The sequence below is a fragment of the Schistocerca cancellata genome, chromosome 4 (assembly GCF_023864275.1).
Source record: "Schistocerca cancellata isolate TAMUIC-IGC-003103 chromosome 4, iqSchCanc2.1, whole genome shotgun sequence".
Lineage (NCBI taxonomy): Eukaryota > Metazoa > Arthropoda > Insecta > Orthoptera > Acrididae > Schistocerca > Schistocerca cancellata.
Genome location: NC_064629.1, coordinates 364,720,828 through 364,734,478, shown reverse-complemented (window position 1 = coordinate 364,734,478; position 13,651 = coordinate 364,720,828). Strand labels below are relative to the sequence as shown.

The window sequence follows — 13,651 nt, the reverse complement described above, 5'->3', positions numbered from 1 at the left end:
CTGTTTCTGGAGAATTGCTCTGATCCCAAGGTGCATTTTCAGATTTTCCATTTTTGAAGATCTATGGCTGCTGCAGGGGATCATTTTGCACTTCACACCTCTTGTCTCACATCACAAATGCCACAAGAGTATATTTGAATGTGGTGAGGTCACTACAGGCCAGCTGTGGTTCACTGTCTTCAAATGTCGTGGCATTTGCAGAAAGTGTGTCACTAATCTTGCACATTAGAATATCCATGATTCCACTGGAGAAAACTTTGCAATTTGTTGTTCACTTTGTCAGCCACATGACCACAAGCAGGAGCAAACTCACACAGCACATGTTCCATACTATCCAGAGTGTCACACAGTTGAGTACCAGCAGCTACCAGTTGTGGATGCTTTTGATATCACTGAAAAGTTGGCATTTGCATATGCCAAGTTTCCAGAAAAGGTATCTGTAAATACATCTTTCACAGTTTTTATAGCACTTGATTCATCGTTATCAAGGTCACAAAGGTTGTCGTCGTTTTGGTGCAGTACCAGTCAGCAACATGAAGCCAAGAACCCCATCATGTGAGAAGAGGCAGTGAAGGTGTTCCTTGAATTTTTGCAGCCATAGTGGAGCTTTCACATAGTTTTCTTGCTACAGGAAATCACTTTGTCCACATTAGGGTAATTTGATTACACCTCTTCTGCAACTCCTTGTAATGTATGTGCAAGGCAAGTGATGTACTGGGGTAGAGAATCTGAAGCCCCTTGGCTGCTTCAGCCATGTATGAATCACCATCTGTTATTAGCAGCAGAACATTGTCTCTGTTTACACTATCTGGCCACAGTCGCTTCATAGGGCTGTCAAATAAAACGGCAATTGTCAAGCTGTTTACTCTCTCGAGAACTTCACACGTGAAGTGGAGCATTTAACATTTGCAATGTAACACCCACCCACATCGGTGGTTTCATTTACATCCACCCAGACCTTTTGATCAGCAACACTAATTTGTATTTTGTTGAGCATCTCCTCGTAGCACACAGATAAACAGTTCTTTCGAAATGTAGATTCTTCTGGAACTGTAAGTATTGTGTACTTCTCCAAGAACTCTCAGAAGCATGAAATCTTCTCCAATTCGATGCTACAATACACCATCATCCCACACAAGTCCTCGAAAGATTATTGCACAGTTGAAGATGGACCTGTCTGCTCAAATGACAGCATTTGTCTGCTGTCATTTTCAGCACTTCTCTTTACACAGTTCCTTTGGAGGTATTACCGTTTTGTTGTACATTAAAGTGCTTTTTTTACACTAATTTTAACTTTATATAGTTTGCAAAATAACATTTCCCCGTCAGTGCTGAAGAACTTCTCTCCATAACCACATACAAAACCTCGCAACTTCATGATATTGAACCAGACTGCAACTGTATTCAGGTTGTATAATGTGACCACAATGTGTGATGTTTATTACGTTCTGAAGCCACCTTTGTTGGCTTCCAGAGCATTTTGTCAAGCCTGTGCTCCAATGTTTTACATCAGCGAACAAAATGGTGTGTCACGCTACTTGTCTCTATAGTCCTGATAAATAATGTGTGATAATATCATCTGAAACTTTTTCATGTGAGCAACATTTTTATGCTTTTATTCTTGTGTTCTTACAGATACAACAAATATATGCAATTTGGCAAAAGTTGGCCAAAATATAACCTATTATTTAAAAAATTTTAAATATGAATTTATAAGGACAATAAGAATACATTTTTTTACACCAAAATACCTAGATTCATGAATAAATTGTTGTAAAATTCACCCTCAAATTCAGGACAAAGTATTACTTGTCATTAAAATATGGGCCTTAGTCATTAGCTTCTCGGAGCGAGGAGAGACAGCACCATAGTTTATTACAGCACACTGTGGTTTTGTGTTATAGTAAGTCATATTATAAGCATCAAGCAACTGTCAATTTGGTAATGGAGGAAAGTATGCAAGGGTGTGTGTGTGAAAACTGTAGAGAAAGACCAAGGGTTGGCTACTGTAAGCAAATTTCAATGAATGAAGGTGCAGTAGTTATGCAGAGATGAAGAGCCTTGCACAAGATAGACTCATAAAGATGTGCACGAAACCAATTTTCAGACTGACGATTATAATATGACAGAGGGCTTATTGCTATCACAGTGATGTGTAATGGGACTAATAGCTAGAAGAGAAATGTATGCAGTGATTAGTAATGTTGGACAATGCAATGTGACAACAACATGAAAGACCACAATCTTATTGTTATGCAGAAACAGACCATACAATTTTGTTGACAATATTGGTCAGAGGTTGGAGTACTGTACCAGTTATGGATTCCTCAACATTGGCAGTTCAAAGCTGCTAAAGGCCCCACAGCGTTCGCTTCTCTTGTTCAGAGGCAACAAAATGCCTCAGACTGCCACGAGCATGTGAAAACAATGACTGTCTCAGTAAGTGGTAAACTATAGTGCATTCAGAATAATTCTTACTTCAACATGCCCTATAGTGATGGCTGCATATATGTTACATGCTATCATGATGACCAAAACCTGTTAGTCTGCATTAGTGACAGCACAGAAGACAAACACCAAGTGCAATGGTTTGGAGCACCTTTGGATTCAGCACACAACTGTGTGGTGAGGCTGCTAATGTCGAGTAAATGTTTAATGTGACCAAACATCTAACGTCATCGGTCTCCTATTCATGCACCTGGACAGAAACAGTGTGCTCAATCTATTTGCATACAGAGTAAAATCTGTGTGAAAATGTGAGAAAGTGTTCTACATGCTTGTATAGCGTGTATCCGAGTAGAAACATGGGAACCAGCCCAGTATCCATCTTGTGAGATGTGGGAAACTGCCTAAAAAAAGTCATCCAGGCCGGTCAGCTCACCTACCCTTCACTGCTAATCTGCCAAGTGGATTCGATCCCAGGCCGACATACCTCTCCGTCCCGAAAGCAGCCATGTCAACACACACGAGGCTACGTGGGCAGTTTCTTGTTAAGATACTGAAGGCAATCTAAAGAGCAACACCTACGTCATGGTGGCTTATGAGTCTGTAGTACTGCTTCTCTTTCATGCAACACCACATACTATATTTTGGCAGGGCAATGTCCGGCCACACATGTCGAGGAATGTGAACACCTCCTTTGAATAACTATGTGTGCTGCTGTTTCCCTGGTCTCAAAATTTGTCTGGTATTTCACATAATGAAGATGTGTGGGGAAACAACGTATCAGTCACTTGTTGGTGTTGAGCCTTCAACATGACTCTTTAGAAACTCCTACCAACCACAAGGATGGCAAATCTTCAGGTATATCTTATTTCATGGTATGATGTTTAGATGCACTAATTATGGAACAGGGAGGCATAACATAATACTGAATTCTTAGAAGACAAAGATCAAAAATTCTGATTCTAATCATGTGTGTATTGTCATGTACTGAATTTTTGGTATAAATACAGATACTGTATTTACTCGAATCTAAGCCGCACTCGAATCTAAGCCGCACCTGAAAAATGAGACTCGAAATCAAGGAAAAAAAAAATTTCCCGAATCTAAGCCGCACCTGAAATTTGAGACTCTAAATTCAAGGGGAGAGAAAAGTTTTAGACCACACCTTCACATCGAAACAAAGTTGCTCCATTGTAATATGAGACAAAATTTAGGTCGAATGAATGACGATACAGCTACAGTAGTTTGGTTCAAGTCGTAAGCTTAGCAGTTTAAGCTTTACCAGGTAGCCATTGCTATGCGTCAGGCGCTTCATCTGTATTTATACGGGTACCCTTCCTTTTTCACGTGCTTCATCTGGTTTGAATCGATTGCTTATTTTTCTTTGATCTGATAAGCGCCGTTCTCTTTGTTATAGGTGTTTACGTCACTCTAAGCTGAAAATGCATTACTGTACTGTGTCATGCATTGTTTGTCGCATTCTGATAATGAGTGTTTACGGCCTGTCGCCGCTCGCGGCATGGCTTGCTTTTGTGCGCGCTCCCGCCGCTTCTTAAAAAAAAAAAAAAAGAGGGAATCGTGTCATTAGCAAAACAATGGCAAGAAACTACTATTTGTTGTTACTTACATTGCTGCTTTCTTTGATAATGATCAACAAGAACCAAATAATATATTGCGTATGATAGAATTCTGAACGAGAGTTTAGCGAAAATTTTTCTCCGTTTGAAAATCTTTGCCGACGCCTCTTTAGTACATAACATTCTGCACAGAAATCTAGTCAATTTCCGTGCTTCATTTCTGACTTTATCACTATTAGGCATAAGAATAATACGAATATAAACATGACATGATATGTATATTCTTCCGCGTTTACTGTTGTCTCACTCTAGTTTCGTAGTTTATTAGGCAGACACGATTTAAATGAGACAGCAGCAAACACGAAACAATACATGGCAAAATGTTTATATCCGTATTATTCTTATGGTGAAGAGAATACTGCATGTGATTCACAGTTCATAAAAGTTCCTATTAGCAACCATCTCTTCTCACAGGTAGGAAAAAATTCAGAATGTAGAGTTGGCCATATTGTCAAATATCCCAAACAGTCTTGCCAGTCGGATTTTCGTACTACATTGAAATGTTGCTACATTGGAAGATGAACAATACGGAATTTGTATTTACTTCGTTGGATAATGTATGAAAATGCAGTTGAAACTCGGGGCGGAGAAAAAAAGCTCGTCTTCCACCTTTTTTTAAATTTATTTACTGACGCAGAGGTTTTGGCGCCAGTATCTTTGTGCCTGCAAAGCATGCCTGTGTAGCACTACATATATTTGTCGGCAAAAGTTAGTTGTGGCGGCACCTACCAACATTTTTCAGAACTTCCACTTGCTTTGCACTCGATTCGAAGCCGCAGGCGGTTTTTGGATTACAAAAAACCGGAAAAAAAAGTGCGGCTTAGCTTCGAGTAAATACGGTAAGTCACACACACTGATGAGTCAAAACACTATGACTACCTATTCAATCATCTTTGGAATTCAATACAGCAGTTATTCTACATGGCATGGATTTGACAAGTCCCGGGTAGTTTTCTGGAGGTATGTGGCACCAAATGTCTATGCACACATCATGTAGTTTCTGTAAATTACGGGCCAGTGGTTTGACGGCACAGAGCTGGTGGCCAATAAAGTCCCAAGATGGGTTCCAGTGGGTTCTGATAAGGTGAATTTGGTGGCCAACACATCAACGTGAGTTCAATATCAGGCTTTTCAAACCACTGTAGAACAATTCTAGCCCTGTGACATAGACATTTATCCTGCTGAAAGATACCATCACCATTGGAGAAGACGAGAAGCATGAAGGAATGCAGGTAATATATAATAATGTTCACACAGTCGACAGCTGTCATATTCCCTTTGATTACAACCACAGGTTCCATGGAAGCCCAAGTGAATATATACCATAGTATAATACTGTCCTCATCGGCCTGTATCTGTGGCACAGTGCACATTACAAGCAGGAGTTCACCTGGATTACAGCATATCCGGACACGAACATCCACTGCTGCAATAAGAAACATGATTCTTCTGATCAGGAGACATGATTCCATTGGTCTGAGGGCCAATCTCAATAATCTCATGCCAACTGCAATCATAATTGACAATATCATAGGCTGTACATGGGAGCACAGTGGGCTGGAGGTGAGGGAGAGGCGGGGGAGGGGGAGGGGGAGGGGGAGGGGGAGGGGGAGGGGGAGGGGGAGGGGAGAGGGGTGTCTGCTGTGGAGCAACACAATCAACAATGTGCACTGAACAGTGTGCTCAGAAACACTTTTACCTGCACCATCAGCACTGTAATCTGTCATCACACCTGCCACAGATCACTGCCTATCCTAGGGTCCACAGCGGGCAACTTGTGGTTTCACCATCCTTCAACCACTTTCTGTAGATGCTCATGATAGTAGCGTGTGACTAGCCAACCAGCTTCATCTTTTCTGATATGCTTATTTCCAGGAGGTGGGCATATGAATTTGGCCTTTGTCAAAGTTACTTATGTAAGTTGATTTCCTGCTGTTTTGGCCTATAATGTTGCTAGAATAATTCCCCATTTGTCTCTGCTTCACTTATATGCTTTCCTTACCATGGCATGATCGCATGTGCCTGCAACACCACCAGCTAGCATCAACCACATGATGGGTGGAATAGCGATCATAATGTATTGGATCACCAGGGCTGCTTATTGCAATTGTTTCTGTATTTTCTAAATCTCTCTCTCTTACACACACACACACACACACACACACACACACACACACACACACACACACACACACACACAAATAAATATTTCAATTTACCTCTTAGCTTAGCTGCCTTTTCAATTATGAGATTGACTTGTTTCAGAGCTTCTACAAGTTCTTGATGATTCGTGCAGCGTATGTTATAGCCCCGTACCAAGTCAGTGCTAATGTAATTCAGTTCTGCATACCATCTCCGAACATCCTTACTGCAATATAAAATTCAGTTAACCACTAGAAAGTTAAAAAAGTCACATCAAATGGAGTCACATACACTGAAGGAAAAAAATTACAACATCAAAAAATAATTAATGTAGAGAAATGAAATTTAGGGAATACATATTAAAGGAATAAACATTGCACGATCACAGATTAATGTAAGCACGAGATAACCCATTGAAAATGTGAAATGCTGGCAAACTAATAACTGTTATAACTGTCAGAACATTGCAAACATGCATGTATTCTATTGTACAGGTGCCGAATGACAGCTTGCGGGGTGGAATTCCATGCTTGTTGCAGTTGGCCAGTGGATACAGAGATGGTTAATAGAGTTTGTGGATGATGCTGGAGTTGTCATCTAAGGTTGGTTGGTTGGTTGGTTGGTTGATTTGGGGGAGAGGACCTAACAGTGAGGTCATCAGTCCCATTGGTTTAGTAAATGATGGGGAAGGAAGTCAGCCATGCCCTTTCAAAGGAACCATCCTGGCATTTCCCTGAAGCGGTCATCCGAGAATGTCCCGTATGTGCCCAATTGAAGACAGACCTGGTGATCCAGAAGGCCAAGGCAACATGCTGACACACTGCAGAGCACGTTGGGTTACAATAGTGGTATGTGGGTGAGCATTATCCTATTGGAAATCACACCCTGGTATGGTGTTCATGAATGGCAGAACAACTGAATCAATGGCTGATGTACAATTCTGTAGTCAGGATGTGTGGAACAAACACAATAGTGCTCCTGCTATCATACAAAATTGCACTTCAGACCATAACGCCAGCTTATTGCTAAAATAAGTTTATGGGAATAAGGATTTAAATAGTCATATCTTGTTTTATATGGAATTAGTCAGCATCTTAACATACATTCTGTAATTTGTTTCTTTAACTCGGCCAAATGGCTTGACAATGGTAATTTTGGCACTGTCTACAGATTTGTGAGACTAATGACTGTGCATGTGGGAGAGGAGCAAAGACAGCTGCAGCCAATAGGTGGAGCAAGGTGGAGTACTTGTTGGACACCAAACAGAACGGATGCTTTTCTGGAGATGTAGAAGAGTAAGGTTGGTGTTTAACTTTTATTTTTGAGAGGCATACAGCCACTTCTCTGCAAGGTCGCAGGACTTAATATTATGCATATGATGTTATCAGATCACTCGGTAATAAAATTTGATGACTGAATCAATGAATGTTAACTTGATGCATAGTACATTACAAAGTTCTTGTTTACTAGTTGCATTTATTAATATTATACATACGCTTTTTCTAGACTGTATATCAAATAAATCAAACACTTTAAAAATTCGATCATGAATTTTAGTTAATGCAGCCAGGAACAGCCTGGAAAAGGACTGTTAGGTCACCCATTCTCCTCACCTCCACCATTAACTTTTTTCAGGAGGGGCGGGGGATATCTTTCAATGATCTGAAGCTGTTGTCTATTACCACTTAATTAAACTGTTTATGGTGCTTTTTATGATTAATACCAAGATTTATGACATTTAGGGCTGTTGGAAAAATAGAAAAAAGTGCATCATTTTTAGACTGAGTTATGAGGATCTGGTCTTTTTCAGCACTGGTCCTTGTGCTGCTGGAGGGGGATGGGAGGCAGCATATGCAAACACCACTCCCCCCCCCCCCCCACTCTGATCTTCCTTTGACTATAATCCCCCCCCCCTCCCACTCCGATCTTCCTTTGACTATAATACCATCATGGTCACTAAATCATGTCTTTATGTTAACACCTTCAAAGAGGTTAGGTTGGTTTCTAGTTTGGGGGTTTAAGTACTCCCCCCCCCCCCCCCCCACATTTGGATTGTAAAACTAGTTGTTCATGACAGTTATCTAATTAGGTGTTCAGTAATATTTTGGAAGTCTGTCTTTAGCACTAAAAGCACATATTTCCTGTCAAAGCTTGTCAAATTAAAATCACCCCCTTTAAATGACTGTGTTTAATGCAATTAAGACCAGCAGCCAGTAAAACATCCAATTACCAGTTCAACAAAAAGCCCATTTGCACTGGGTCACTGGGTATCTTCAGCCATATAATCTCATGGTTGGAATCACTTTTGACATCACTAGACTTAATATTTCTATTTGCTTTTAAAACCCACCACTTAGAAGTCTTATTTATCTTACCAATAGGTCTCCACATGTGTCTGAAAAGAAACTGTTTTCTACATCAGATTTCAAGTACTGTGTAATGGTGACATGTTTCTTGGAGAAGGGCAGCTTCTGAGCCTTAGGTCTGAATACCTCAGTATTTAATTTCTACACATTTGTTTATTCTCCATATTTGATACTTGGGCCATTCTAGTAACTGGTTTCTGGGATAATGGACTTTTGACAAAGCATTTCGGAAACTTGCCTAGCCTAAAAAAAAAGTGAATTCCATTTACACTCTGCCAAATAAACAGCTGACCCATTCAAGGCAATATTACACGTGTTCATCCTATAATACAGATTATAAAGTAATTTTCAGGGATCATTTGTGGGACAGATGTGTATCCCCTGTTGATCACGTCAGCAATCCTGCAACCTGATATGCTATGTAACATGTTTGTAATGACAGGAGATGATGCCACCCTCAATGCAGGTTGCAGGCTGTTGCACCAGTTGACAACACAGTGTCTAGCTACCCAGACAGTGGACAATAAAAAAGGAATCAGTCTAAAGAAACTCACAACAACCTGTCTATTATAAAAAAAAATCAATTGAACTGGGGTAGGAAAGGAAAGGGAGAGGAGGGGGAGAGGGTGGGGGAGGGGGAGGGGAAGGGAGGGGGGAATATGAAGAGAGAGGGGGGGGGGAGAAGTGAGTGTTAGTTTTACTAGTACATAGACAAGTATCCTACTTTAGATGAGGAGGCCAGCAGCACTACTACTGCTGCTGCTGCTGCTGCTGCTCAGACACAGTATGAACTAACTGCCGCATCTATATCTGAACTAAATGACAGTGGCAGTTATGGAAGTACAGAATTACACTACTAAAATCTGAAATAACATTACTGATCTAGCACACTTTAAATAATCTGATATGAGGATGGGAAGTAAGAAACAATTTCAAAGAAGCTTGCTACTACCACTCTGTGGTTTGTATCATGCTCCATTTCCCTTTCTAATATTCCCCAATCATTGTTTACGGTTTTTGGAGGGCAAAACAAAAGCAATAAAATACATGCTACCTTTCATCTGCTGAAGTGTAGCAGTTGTCACTGGCTGTCTAGTGGTGTGCAGGTCACTGATTCAATTCCCACCTCTTACAATTATTTATAATTTAACACTGGTGATTTCTGGAAGGTTCTGTGACTTATTCACAGAAATTTAGAATTTGCTAGAATACTTTATGTATCTATAAATAAGAGCACAATCTTTTGAGACCCACAGTTGAGTTTCATTAGTAAGTGTTAAGAAAAAGTGCCAAAAAGTAATACAGTGGGATTGGTGGTAGAATAACATTGGGGGTACTTTCAGACCTTGGCAAAAAGAACTGAAAAATAAAACCACTTGTTAAATGCATGACATCAGTTGTAATTAAGTGGAGCAGTGACAGAGGTGCAAACTAATTCCTGAAAATTATAAAGAACTTGCCTTGTACATAGTGGTGAATCATGTTCATGTCCATTAATACTTGCTCTTGCTTATTCACTTACTATATGGCCAGTACCAAGTCAAGAAATAATACAACAGTAACACAAAATACAAGCAGGACATAAAAGTATCTGCTAATTTTCCCTATCTCCGAAAACCAAAGGATACTATTAATATAGAAAATGAATAATATGAGGGCAAAGCATTAACATTCCATTGTATTTACGTCAAAGAATTTGTTAAGATGAAATGTACTCAAAAGGATACAAACACAACTTCCGATAAGCAAAAGTACTTTTTATGCCTACTACTTCTCATTACAGAACAGAAGACGCATAACTGAACCTCCATTTTTTTTATACCAATGCTTTGGCAGGATGTTTACAGCCACTAATAAAAAGTGATGAGTGATAATTGCTGCCATGTTAAAAGCCTTTTGTGGAGCTGTGAGAAAAATGGAAAATGGTATTAATTTCCTTCTTAGTTGAGGGTACATACTACAGACAATGAAAGAATTCTGATAATAACAGGAATGTACTTATTTGCAGATTTCTAGGTACGTAACAATATACGTAATACTCATTGTGGTCCCTCTCCTTCCCAGTAATTTTAGATTTTTCCTTTCTTTGTGTTGATCTGTTTGCTAAGTGTTTGGAGGTGAAAGTAACTTGTCAATAAATGGAGTTAAACTGTGTGAACAAACAAAGATCAGACAGGACATGAGGAAGGGAGACACAGGCAGAATGTAGACAGAAAGTACAAATGTTGTAGGAAAGTTTTGTGGAATGTAAATACTTTTGGCTTAAAGGAGACCCTCACTGAAAAGCAGAAGCACTGAGCCATCAATAGGCACTCACAAATGAAAGCTAGTAAGTTTTCTTTTGGTTCGTGTGTGCTATCAATAATTCGACCGCATCTGCTTATCTGTGAGTGGTCTTCTTTAATCCAAAAGTGTTTACAGAGGGGAAAAAAGAACTGCAGTTGAAAAATAAAATAATAAATAAACAGAAATAATATGCACAAATGTCAAAATAAAATATTTAATAAATATTGCACATAACAGAATGTTCCTACCTATGGAGTTTGGATGGGGAGAGCCTCAACACTAGATTCATATGGCTCTTGTGGTAGCATTTCAGGAATCATATGGCATGCCTGTACACAATACTCATGCTTACACACATCTTAGAGTTGGGTATTCCTACAAAGAAAAATTGAGGAAACTAATTTTGCCATTGATTAACTGAACAGTTGTTTGTTAATAATCCACTTACAACAATATAACAGCAACTGCATTCTTACATTAGCAGCTACAAGTATGCTTTTACAACATTACATGAAAGCCAAAAACTTAATCATCATATTATATTGTCACGTGTTTCTTCAATACATGGTGTAAAACATGTTTGAGGCAGGAACAGATGATCCATGCAACAGTAAAATCAGTCAGTCTGGAAATCAGCTTCTAATCAATGCAAGCTGAACTATACACATTTTCAGTGATTGTCAGACATCTCCCCCATTACAGCAGATTTGCAAATCCTCATATGAATAGGTTACTACTCAGTAAATATAAGAGTGACTGGGCAGCAAACAATCACACAATAAAGCATGACAGACTGACAAGTCTTTGGGCAAAATTCTCTTCCCAGACAGACTTACAAGGTCTCTCCCCCTCTCAAATATCCCCCCCCCCCCCACACACACACACACACAATAAAGCATGACAGATTGATAAGTTTTTGGACACAGTCCTCTTCCTGGACAGACATACTTGCTCTCTCTCACTCTCAAATATCTGCCCCCCCCCCCCCCCCCCCACACACACACAGAGGGAGAGAGGGAGGGGGGAGAGAGAGACAGAGAGAGAGAGAGAGAGAGAGAGAGAGAGAGAAATACTAATCCATGAATTAGTATAGTAGTTTACAGGACTGAGCTACATTTGGTGCTTTTCTTTAAGAAGAGGGGAGATTACAGATAAGCAACTTGTTGAATTATGGTCACTTGTGATGTAGCTTTGGTGCAAACAAACAATTTTAGGAAAATAAATCAACTGTGATTTAATAAGCATGACATTTTAACAGAAGAAATAACTAAACTAATGTGAATTTCAAATGAAATATGAAATAGTAGCAAAACATACACATCTCCCAAGTGCCGGGCATTTTCTGCACGCATCACCAAGCTACGAACAAGTCCAGAATGGTCTGCCATTTCTGCTGCCAAACGAAGCCTGGTTTCTTGAAGATCACTTACTTGCTGAAGCAAAACAGCAATTCGTTGTTCTTCTTCAGAAAATTCTGCCTTTACCTGTAACACACATATATGCTAACTAAACAAAATATATAAACAGATTAACTAGACATTACAAATACTAATCTAATTATTGTTTGACACCTAGCACTACCAGAAAGTAATTTCACAGGGAGACTGCAACACTCTTCATAATTTTTATCAGTTTCCTTATTTTATTTAAACTTCCACCGCATTATCATCAGTTTTCTTGAACAATTACATTTCATCATTTCTTTTAGTAATTCGATTTTCAGAAGATTCTGGACCTTAATGTTTGAAATTGACAATGTGTGTGTGTGTGGTGAAAACACCTTCTACCAGCAGCATCATTGGAGAGCAAAAGGTAAGTGATTAACACTATGCCACGGCTGTTAATGTCAGGTTTTTAAATCAAAGCCATCACTTATGCTTCTGGTAGCTCTTCAGTTGTTCACGTATGGTTGAATGGGTCCTGTGTCATTCCTTCAACAAACTGAAAATCTTTTGCAGTATTGATGGTTGAACCAATGTCTTCAGTCTGGCACTCAGATATGCCAACTTAGAAAAGCGGATTTTTCTGTTTGACAGCTACAAGTTATCAGCATTCTGGAACATGTTCTTAGAAAACTATAAAACACAGTTTAACTTGGATTTTAGTTCTTCTAATCCCTTCAAGTGATTTATTATCATCTCGCTTTATTTTTCATGTTAGCGTTACTATTTTCCTTATAATTCACTTCTCTTCAAAATTACTAATCTTTATTTTAAGTTATTTTCTTGAAACACTATAAGCTGAAAGAAAAGAACTAATGAATTGTGTAGCAACATGTGAGTTACCATAGCAGGATTCATGTAACTGTATATAAGTTTAAACCACAATTTACATAAAAAGTAATTCACCTCAAAGATTATGCTGTCAGAGACAAATGTGATGATTAGAAACAATAATTACTTATATGGAGGGAGGGGGGAGGGAGAGGGAGGGAGAGGGAGGGAGGGGGGGAGGGGGGGGAGAGAGAGAGAGAGAGAGAGAGAGAGAGAGAGAGAGAGAGAGAGAGAGAGAGAGAGAGAGAGGGAGGGGGGGGGGGGAGGGGGAGAGAGAGAGAGAGAGAGAGAGAGAGAGAGAGAGAGAGAGAGAGATCTAAAGTGATACTAATAATTGAAGAAATAATGAACATGGTGACAATACTGATGACTGGATGGCACAACAATACCTGGAATGATGGAAATTTTATTTGAAGTTTGGCTTGAGGAAGGACTATTTTGTTTCATCTGTGCAGCATCTGTTCTTAAGCTTGGACTGAAACCTGTATTGATCCTACATACT

General features: G+C 39.5%; 1 protein-coding gene across 6 annotated transcripts in view; it reads right to left on the bottom strand.

The window, feature by feature from the left end:
* The window catches only part of LOC126184650 (Bardet-Biedl syndrome 2 protein homolog), a 183,716-nt gene that overhangs the window by 39,888 nt on the left and 130,177 nt on the right, over window positions 1-13,651 (bottom strand). For 4 of the 6 annotated variants that reach the window (XM_049927126.1, XM_049927125.1, XM_049927129.1 and 1 more), the window contains 2 exons: window positions 12,194-12,360; window positions 6,302-6,450 (listed from right to left, as the gene is read on the bottom strand). In XM_049927126.1, coding sequence (XP_049783083.1) covers window positions 6,302-6,450; window positions 12,194-12,360 — 316 coding nt within the window. Of the gene's footprint in view, window positions 1-6,301; window positions 6,451-10,475; window positions 10,495-11,124; window positions 11,252-12,193; window positions 12,361-13,651 lie in introns of those variants that run through there. The other 2 variants (XR_007536856.1, XR_007536857.1) reach the window with 2 other exon arrangements.